The sequence below is a fragment of the Anolis sagrei genome, chromosome 1 (assembly GCF_037176765.1).
Source record: "Anolis sagrei isolate rAnoSag1 chromosome 1, rAnoSag1.mat, whole genome shotgun sequence".
In the NCBI taxonomy this organism is placed as follows: Eukaryota; Metazoa; Chordata; class Lepidosauria; order Squamata; family Dactyloidae; genus Anolis; species Anolis sagrei.
In genome coordinates this window covers 284,654,892-284,665,587 of record NC_090021.1, presented here as the reverse complement: position 1 = coordinate 284,665,587, position 10,696 = coordinate 284,654,892, and the positions used below count along the sequence as shown (strand labels likewise).

The window sequence follows — 10,696 nt, the reverse complement described above, 5'->3', positions numbered from 1 at the left end:
CCTGCTTCAGTATTATAAGCATAACTAATTCAAGCACAATATATAAGGGGTGTGTTGAAGGACTTTGGTTAGAAATGTGAAACCACAATTCATAACAAAAGCTATAGAAATGAAGGACCACCATCCCAATAATACCATAATGTTGTATTGGAAGATCTAGAATGGATGTGGGCCAACTTTCTAACTTGGGGGCCGCATGGCAGGAAGAAGCGGGGTGGGCAGGCTGGGAGAGAGGGGGTTCTCCCCAATTCCCCTCCTTGCCCTTTCCTCCCCTTCTTCTTTCCTTTTGGAGGCAGAAAGTGAAGGAAAAATGGGAAATGTTTGGATTTCAAAAAGGGTCAAGATGATGATGTCATGATCTCTAGCTCATGGTGGACAGGAGAGAAAAGCGTTTCTCCTGTTCCCTCTCTACCTTCTCTTCTCCCAGCTAAACATCACTCAGGATGAAAAGAGGAAGGAAAAGAGACGGGAAGGAGGAAGAGAAAGATAGAAGGAAGGGTGGAATAGGAGGAGGGATGGAAGGGAGGGAGGGAAAAAAGGAAGGAAGGGAGGGAGGGAGGGAGGAAGGAAGGAAGGAAGGAAGGAAGGAAGGAAGGAAGGAAGGAGAAACAGAGGGAAGGATGGAGGAAAGGGAAGGAAGGACAAAGGGGTGGGAAGGAAGGAGGGAGGGACAAAGAGGGAGGGAAGGAGGGGAGGGAGGGATGGTGAAAGGAAAGAGGGAAGGAAGGAAGGAAGGAAGGAAGGAAGGAAGGAAGGAAGGAAGGAAGGATAGGATGGTGAGAGAGAGGAGGGTCTGAGAAAAGAGCCCAAGGGGCCGCATTCAGCCCCCGGGCCTGGGTTTCATACCTGATCTAGAAAATGTCTAGAGAGGTCCTAGTTTGTTGATATAGATAAAGGAAACTGGGTACTAGTCCCATGGATACAAAAGTTTGGGTTTTTTGTTTTTTTTACTGTTAAAGTTGCTTTGTGTTGTGTGATGTGTGCTTTCACATTGTTTCAGATTTATGATTACTCTAAAAGGGGTTTTTTGTTGCATGATTACCATAAATACTCAGATATGAGTCAGCCTCATATATAAGTCAAGGGCAGGTTATGGGGCCTGAATTATGTATTTTAATTTGACTCATGGAAAAGTCAAGGATCATTCCATGAAGAAGGGAAAGGATCGGTAATGTCTTAGGGTCTGGCCATTGCCACTTTTTCCTTATCCTATATTTAGAAAAGGCCAGAAGTAACACTGTGGTGCAAAAAGTAATGGCAGTCGTTGCTTCTTTTGAATTTTCCCGATTTATCAGCAAAAATGGGAATTTGAAGCCTGGTCACTAAAGTCCAGTACTCAAACAAAAACATATTTGCAACAAAGATGAGCAGATGAACGTATCTGGTGGTTTGATATTTTTACTTTCTGCAGATTCTTTTCTCTCTTAAGTGAATCCTACAGGCTACACAAATATCAGCCACCAGGAGGCAGTGCTGCTTGCTGGCTTTTGTGAAGACTAGCAACATTGAAAAAGTAATATACCTTACTAAATGTTGAGAGGAAATATTTTTGGAAATCGCTGTGTCCAAAAAGTGTCGCTCTCTTTAGTTAAATCTATATTTTAGTGTAGTAATTTAATGCAGAATTCCCCATTAACGTATGTGTATGTATATATGATATAGGGTGTCCATAAAGTCTCTTTCCATTGTAAAGAGACTTTAAATTTAAATGGTAAAGAGCAGGCCCGTAGCCAGGATTTTGATTCGGGGGGGGGGGGGCTGAGTTTGATTCAGGGGGGGCTGAGTCTGAGTGAAAGAGGGTCTACCCTAGCAAACCTTTTGTATTGTTACCCCAATACCCCCATGCATATGGGATATATTGAGCATGGTGATCAGATCATGATATGAATAAACATAACAGTTTAAATAATGCACCAGTAAGGCCTTCTTGCGGGCTACCATGAGAATTTCGGGGGGGGGGGGCTGAAGCCCCCAAAGCCGCCCCCCCCCCCCCCCCAGCTACATGCCTGGTAAAGAGATTTTATGGACACCCTGTACTTTTACTTGCTTTAAATATAAACTCCTTGCAATGCTGCCTCCAGACTAAAATGCAAATAACCAACCACTAATAAGAGTAAACAATGATCAAGAACATGTAGCAAAAACCAAAAAAAGCAAAACTAAACGCTAATACATTTTAAATAATTGAAGTAGTATGAAACTACATTAATTCTGTAGTGTAGATACACTAAGTTTAAAACACTGCTTTATATTTCTGCGTCCTCTAGGTTTTGCACTTTTTTCATCTTTTCCTCTCAATTCCTTTCCTGTTTTGGTTTTTGAAGACAACAATCTCTGATAGAATAATGGGCTGAACAATTACTCAGAAGTGATAATAAAAACAAAGAAATGGAAAACAGGCTTTATGTAAGAGACAACAAATAGTAGGAAAAAAACAAATAGAAAAACAAAAGCAATATAAAGCATTAAATATGGTTATAGGATAATAGGCTGTTTTAACCATCTTGGTAGAGAATCTTCTAGACTTCTCTGTGGTTTTTGATCTTTGACCTAAAGCATATTGCACATTGCAAATAACAATCTACCTCTAAAATGTTACTTTGTTTTGTCTAATTCTGAACAAGAAGCTAATGATGTTACACTTAGAAAGTAATGTCAAGTGATGTAGCTTCCAAGCCCATTCCTTGATAATTACCATAGTAACTGTTACTTGAAACCAGCTGGGCATAATAAATTGGCCAATGAGTCATTTTATTAGTTTAAGAAATATTTTTTAAAAATAAAATGCATTATACCATGTATTTTGACTAATCCAAATTAAATCAGAATGAAGTTCATGTATTGAGTAATACAAATGAATATTGTTTTTAAAGTAATCAGGTGACAAGTTATTCTTTAAATAAAGGATCACCTCACGTTTTCACAACTAGACGATGAGACTGGACAGTGTTTTTAACAAGGAAACACTATGGATTTATGTTTTATTGATTTTGTTTTAGTTTTTATTACATGTTATGTTTTTAATTGTATTTATGGCATTCCAGGCATTGAATTTTGCCCTGTAAACCGCCTTGAGTTACCCGCAGGCTGAGAAAGGCAGTATACAAATACAGTAAATAAATAAATGAAATTTTATTTGATGTTGTTGCGTGTCTTGTATGTATTTTATTTCGCTTTATTGTAATTGCTTGGGCTTGGCCGCATGTTAGCCACCCTGAGTCCCTTCAGGGAGATGGAGTTATTATAATTATTATTAGTTTCCAACAGACCTCACAACCTCTGAGGATGTTTGCCACAGATGTGGGCCAAACGTCAGGAGGGAATGCTTCTGGAACATGGCCATACAGCCCGAAAAACTCACACCAACCCTTTGAAATATTGTGATAGAATTAATGCAAATTGGCACCACTTAACTGCGGTGGCTCAATGCTATGGAATCATGGGAGCTCAATTATAATTTTGCAAGATCTTCAGCCTTCTCTGTCAGAGTGCTGATGCCTCGCCAAGCCACATATCCCAATATTCCAGAGCACTGAGCCATGGCAGTTAAAGTGGTGTCAAATTGCATTAATTTTTCAGTGCAGACCCACCCCTACATTCTCTTCTGCTTTTCTAGCAGGTGCAACTCAATACTGTTAACGATTGAGTGAAGGTTAGCCAATGGTAAACAAAGAAACGTCTTCTTCTCGCTTTCCACCCAATGGGAACAAAGAGAACTCCCCCCTCCCTCATAGCCCCGCCCATTCGCTCACACTCCAATGGATGCGCTATTCAGATGAGCGGGGTCGCAAAGAGGCGCAATCTTCCTCTTTGCCAAGAGGTACTGACGCTAAATCTCAGCCAATGGAAAGCCGGCGCCGGGCTAGAGCGGGCCAATAGCGAGGGGAGACTCGGAGCGCGTGCAAGACAACTGAACTAGACCCGGGGGCGGGGATTGTTCCGAGGAGTGGGAGGGGTGTGTGTGTGAGGAGGTTTAAGGGAATGCAGACTTTCAATCAGGTAAGGGAGGAGCTTGACGGACAACCCGAACAGCGAATGAGAACAACCGCATTGGGCGGGAGGGTGGGGCTTCGGGAGCATGTGGACTTTCAATCAGGTAAGGGAGGAGTTTGACGGAAGGCCAGAAGAGCGAATGGGAACAAAGACCTTGAGGAGGGAAGGCGGGTTTTAGGCGGACGCCCCGCCCCCTTTGCATCTTGCCGGTCAGTCAGGTGGCTCAAGGATGCGCGGTTGGAATCGGCGGCGGCCGAGGGCGATGGGGCAGCGAAGGCGCGGCCGCCGAGCGGACGAGTTTTGGACCTGCTCGGCTCCCGTCCTCGACGGGCCCTCAGGGACAACGCCGCCGCCGCCGCCGCCGCCGCACCTGGCGCTGCCGGCTGCCGAATGAGGAGCGCGGGAGGCTTATGGAGGAGCCCTTCCCCGCCCGCCCCTCTCCTCCTCCTCCTCCTCCTTCTCCTCCTTTCCTCCCCTCATGGAGCCAACTGCAGCTCGCAGCCCGCGCCGGGCGGAGGCCGAGGACGACGACGACGACGCGGCGGCATCGGGGTCGGGCCTCTGGACGGCCGTCTTCGAGTACGAGGCGTGCGGCGAGGACGAGCTGAGCCTGAGGCCGGGCGACGTGGTGCGGGTGCTCTCCCAGGACTCGCAGGTGTCCGGTGACGAGGGCTGGTGGACCGGGCAGATCGACCAGCGCGTCGGCATCTTCCCCAGCAACTACGTGACCACCAGCAGCGGAAGCCGGGGCAGCGCCGCCGAGATCCGGGCCCAGTATCCGCAGGCGCCGGCCATCCAGTGTAAGGAGGAGGAGGAAGAAGAGGAGGAGGGGGAGGGAGGAAGGCCTGAAGCTATTGGGAATCATGGGAGTTGAAGTCCAAAACACCTGGAGGGCCTTGTGACACCTGGGAATCCCTTGGGTTTGAGGGAGATATTCCTAAGAGAAGAGAAGCACACATTCTGGCAGCGAGGCTCCTCATAAACCCATGAGATCGGAGAAGATGTGGCCCAACATGGACTTGACATCTCCACCAGGTATGGGCCCTTCTTCCAGGTGTTTTGGACTTCAACTCCCAGAATTCCTAACCGCCTCAGGCCCCTTCCTTTCCCCCCTCAGATGCTTAAGCGTCTGAGGGGGGAAAGGAAGGGGCCTGAGGCGGTTAGGAATTCTGGGAGTTGAAGTCCAAAACACCTGGAAGGAGGGCCCAAGTTTGCCCATACCTGACCTACACTGTTGTATTAATATAATATCACATCCCTGCCTCAGTGATACGGGAGTTTTACAACATCAATCAGCCTTCCCTGCCCAAGAGTGTGCTGCCAAGCCAAACTACAACTCCCAGGATCTCCCAGAATTGCATGACAGCAATTAAATTAGGGTCCAACTATTTTTTGGACATAAAGCATGAGGAGGGGAGGGGCAGAATTATTTATTTATTTACTTCATTTATACACTGCTTTTCTCCCCCTCCCCCCCCCCCCCCCAGGAGTGGGGGACTCAAAGCAGTTTCCAGCATATTCATAGCAAAATGTTAATGCCTTAAAGGTAAAGGTTTTCCCCTGACATTAAGTCCAGTTGTGTCCGACTCTGGGGTTTGGTGCTCATCTCCATTTCTAAGCTGAAAAGCCAGCGTTGTCCGTAGACACCTCCAAGGTCATGTGGATGTTACCTTCCTGCTAGAGCGGTACCTATTGATCTACTCACATTTGCATGTTTTTGAACTGCTAGGTTGGCAGAAGCTGGGACTAACAGTGGGAGCTCATGCCACTCCCCAGATTTGAACCTGAGACCTTTCAGTCAGCAAGTTCAGCAGCTCAGTGCTTTAACCCACTGTGCCACTGGGGGCAGTGGGTTTTATATGCCTTATGACATATAAAAAACCTAGTATAAAAGCAACTATAACATATAACTATAAATTAAAATGTTAAACCGTATTAAATAAAGAAACAACAACATCTAGGCCAGTGGTTCTCAACCTGTGGGTCCCCAGATGTTTTGGCCTTCAACTTCCAGAAATCCTAACAGCTGGTAAACTGGCTGGGATTTCTGGAAGTTGTAGGCCAAAACACCTGAGAACTACTGATCTAGACATTTAAACATGGAACTAAAACATATTAACATAAATATTAAAATCACATAATCCAGAAACCAAAGTCCAAGGCCTTTCCATGTGTCAATTGCACATAATTCTGTACATTTCTTGCATTGCTTACTGCCCAAAGGCTTGGACCCACATCCATGTCTTTACTTTCTTTCTGAAGACCAAAAGGGAGGATGCTGTTCTAATTTCGGTAGGGAGGGAGTTCTGCAGACAAGGGGCCACCACTGAGAAGGCCCTGTCTGTCATCCCCACCAGTCGCGCTTGCGAAGGAGGTGGGACTAAAAGCAGGGCCTCCCTGGATGATCTTAACCTCCAAAATGGTTCATAGAGGGAGATGGGTTTGGACAAATAAACTGGGCCAGAACTGTTTAAAGTGGGGTCAAACAGAAGGTATTGACACCTCAGGAGGAAGAGTTTCATAGGATTTACTGGATCCCGTACTGCCCTTGGACTTCCCCTCTTCCTTCTGTTCTCCTCCCCATAATCCTTTTCAGACAACAACTCAAACACATATTATTATTATTATTTTTAAAACCCTCTTTTCTTGGATGGAGGAAGACCAGCTTGATTTTTTTTCATGAAAGTGCAGATTGAGCATCCCTTATTGTGAATTCCAAAATACTCTGTGGCTCAATGCCAGGGGATTATGGGAGTTTTACAAGGGCTTCAGTCTTCTCTGTCAAGGAGTGCTCATGCCTCACCAAGCTACAAATCCCTCAGTTCCATAGCAGTGAGCCCTGGCAGTTAAAGTGGTGTCAAATTGTATCCATCAGCCATACAGTGTGAGTGGGGGAGGGGTTGACACAGGATAAAGAGTGTAATGAGCCTTACTGGATCCCACTCTGCTCTTGGGCGTCCCCTCTTCATCCCCGCCTCATATCCCTATTCAGATGACAACTAAAACACATATCTATTAAACCCCATTCCCTGGTGCTCGGCCCAAGGAAGAGCAATTATTTTTAAATGAAGAATAGGTTGAGCATTACTTATCTTGAATCCTGAATAATACTCCTGGAGTGCAGTTACTCTGTAGAATGAATGCAGCTTGACATTACTTTAGCTGCCATGGGTGAATGCTGTGGGATTATGGGAAGTGAAGTTTTGCAAGGCCTTCTTTGTCAAAAAGGGCTAGTATCTCGCCAAACCACAAATTCCAAGATTCCATACCTCTGAGCCGTGACAGCATGTCTAGTGTCAAACTGTATTCATTCAACAATGCAGATACAGCCTAAAATCCAAAGCTATCAACATGAGTGGCTGAGATGGTGACGTCATTGCATCGTGATGATTAATGTACATACATTTTATTTCATGTATATACATTTGTATTGTGTACAAAATGATCTTCCGGTGCTGTGGATAAGATCTATGGGAAACATAAATGGATTTCGTGTTCTGACCTGGGAGTCTCATCTCCCAGCTATTTCATTATATTTGTATATGCAAATATAGGCATTCCGAAATCTGATTGCCGGGGGGGGGGGGGGGGGGGGATCCAAAACACTTCTGGTCCCAAACATTTCAAATAGTGTACTCAACCTGTAGCAACATGCTTTCTTGAGAACTATCCTGGTGTAGCTCGAGTTTCTATGCAGCCTCCATGTTTGTTGATTAAAAGGATTTTCATTCACTTGATTGAGCCTGGAAACTCTAGCCCGAGTTAGCAGTTATCCCAGCTTAATACAAGGATGCAATCTTGCCCATGTGGTACAGAAGTCAGGCAGAGTCTTCCACAGAGAAGCGAGGAATGGGTGTGGCACAGGGGCTTGGCTGTGTTCTTTTTTTGCATGGCTTTTGATTTCAAAGCAGTAGAGATCCCTGGGAAAAATTAAGGTGACTTTTTCCTCCCATACTTTTTCTACTGGACTTCTTGAGAAACTGACCAGTCTGATAACATTTTCACTGGAAATTATGTATGTTCTGTTGTTGGAAGGTATATGTTGCATGTGCATAGTCAACATTTCTGTACTTGTACTCAAGAATTTTTCTTATTACATACAGTATATACATATATACTATATATACACATATATGGAGATTGATTGCACTGAGGGAAGCAGGGTTTTTTCCACCCATACATTTCCTGTTCAGGTAGCTTGGCTTTTGCCGAGTCCAGCATTCTTTTCAACTCTTTACTTGCACATTTTCCCTCCCAAAATGCCATAATCTGAATTAGTCCTCATATTCTTTCTTAACTCATTGCTTGCCCTTTAGGAGAACTTGGTCTGTGTTTTTCTCTTTATTTGACCTTCCTCTTTTTATTATGTCTTTCAACATGCTGTTGTAGCAGTTGATATTAAGTAGCTCCAAAACAGTTGAACTTTGTGAAGCTGTAAGTCTATTTTTAGTGTGAAATTATCAGCACATCTGAATATTCTTGAAATGTGTTGTCCAAATCAAGAAACCGCAAAAGATTTTGAAGCCTGGTTATTTTCTTTCTTTATGAAATTCGTCTTCAAAATATTTGATGACTATGTCAGCTTGTTTTAGAAGTGGGAAAGTACACATAGAAAGTACAGGAAAACTAATTTTCCCCTCAAAATGGAAAACAGAAAATTTTAGAAGAATAAACCATACTTGTTGCCAACACTTCTATTTTTGGTCCGAAGATACATCTTCTGAAGCAAATGCAGCAATTAACATTGCTTGCTTGTCTTCTTTTTCTCTGCATATTCTATGGAGTAATATTCTTTTGGGTAATAATCATTTGAGTGCTTTTAGTAATCATACACAAGAATCTCTCTGCTATCTCAAAAATCTAACAAGTATTAGAGACAGGAAGTATTACCATATATGCAGCATTATCTTTTTGCATTATTTTTAATCACTTGTGTTGCATATGCTGTTGGTTCATTATTTACCTTTCAAAACTTGAACTGACTGGGTAGCCTGTCCTCTTTATTTGAGGCAACAGAACTTGCCTTGTTTATTACTTAAATAGTGGCTAAGTTATTTCCCCAAGTGGAAGTATCTTTTTGAAATGGCTTTTATAGGAAATGCAAATATATTTCATTGCATTAAACTGTACAGGCAGTCCCCAAGTTACAAACATCTGACTTACAAATAACTCACAGTTAAGAATGGGGGGTGAGCCAACAGGATGCGAAAGAAATCTACCCTAAGAAGAAAATCACCCCTGGGGAAAGGGTGTCTTCATTGAAGCTTTATCACTAATCCTCATTTCTACAACAAGCCAAATTTTTCAAAATTCTATTATCATGGCCAGAAAGTGAGATGAAATCTTCTGAACAGAGGCACTGACAGCAAAACAGGCACCACAGGGGTGTAAACCCTTCCTTATGTTATCCAAAGCATATTAGAGAGTGGAGAAGAGAACAGAATTATGAGAAACCACGGAAATGATGAGGGTACATGGCCTAAACTATAAGTAAATTCAGTTTCTAAAACTATAATAAAGCTTTATTGTTTACATGGTAGAGAACATAGATCTCCTGTGTCAAATTTCCATATTTTTTTGCCTTATAGATTTGTAACAGTCATAATTCAGAAGCAAAATTAATTTTTATATTTGTATTTGTGACAAGAGATTTTCAGTTCGCAAAAATAGTAAAGTTCTGATCTCTTTGAATGCTGTAGTTCTGGTGGTGGTTAAAATCTTGTTGAAAGAGACTATCAGAGGAGCTATCCATTCAGCACCATTTAGCTCAGAATCTGATTTTCCCACTGTGGTTTATAAAGTCTAAAGAATTACTAGTGTCTGTGCCTTTAAGTTGCCTGTCAACTTATGGTGACCTCATAAATTCCACATAGGGTTTTCTTATGCAAAGAGAAAGGTGGTTTTGCTTGATCCTTCCTCAGAATACTTTGTGATGTTTTACATTGTAACTTTGCAAATTTGGTAGAACTCTTTACTTCTCTTGAAGCCACTTGGAAAATAACTTAAAGCAATTATGCAATATTATTTCGAAATAGAGACCTCAGGTCTATGATCCTGTTGTCTTTGTCATCATGTCATATTTAAACTTCCTTTTCTTTAATATAGCAGTGAATGAAGAAATTAAACCATCTGAAACATTTCCTGCTACTAATACACCATTTCCTGTTTTTCTTTAACATTGTTCCTCTCTGACTCTTTGTCCTTAAGGCTTAGAATTCTGCTTTGTTTTTACATTCATTCAGTGACATTTCAATAATGAGAAGTCTAGACCAAACATATTGAATGCATCTTGTTTAATGTATTAATCACCCATATGAAACAGGTGCTCAATTTATCATATTGTAGTTTTCCCATGAGTTATACATTCCTTTCTAGTTTGTTGCTAGCACTGTAAAATTTCCTATATCTGTTCTAAGCCTTACATGATAGGATCAGGTGAGCATTATGGGGTAGCAGTTTGCATTTCTGTGAGATTCCTAGTGAATCAAAAATATATTTTTGTTATTAGCTGTTTTCATTTTGATAGTACAGTGGCATTCAAATATTTATAGTGAGTTTTTTTGCCATCAGTGCAAACAAAGCACTGAAATTGTAGAAGCAGCAAAAGAATGAAAAAATAATAAATGACATAAAACATGCCTTCAAACTAATCATTCTAATCTCTGAACATATTTGCAGGAACAAGTTCCTTAAGTAGTGAGTC

The 10,696-nt window shown here is 42.4% G+C and overlaps 1 protein-coding gene across 2 annotated transcripts in view; it reads left to right on the top strand.

Annotated features, from left to right (window-relative positions):
• The first annotated feature begins 4,094 nt into the window (after positions 1 to 4,094).
• Positions 4,095 to 10,696, top strand: part of MAP3K9 (mitogen-activated protein kinase kinase kinase 9) — a 39,326-nt gene continuing 32,724 nt past the window's right edge. Inside the window, exon 1 of one of the 2 annotated variants that reach the window (XM_060761696.2) lies at positions 4,095 to 4,793. In XM_060761696.2, coding sequence (XP_060617679.2) covers positions 4,472 to 4,793 — 322 coding nt within the window. In that variant the 5' untranslated portion in view covers positions 4,095 to 4,471. The remainder of the gene's footprint in view (positions 4,794 to 10,696) is intronic. The other variant, XM_060761688.2, reaches the window with a different exon arrangement.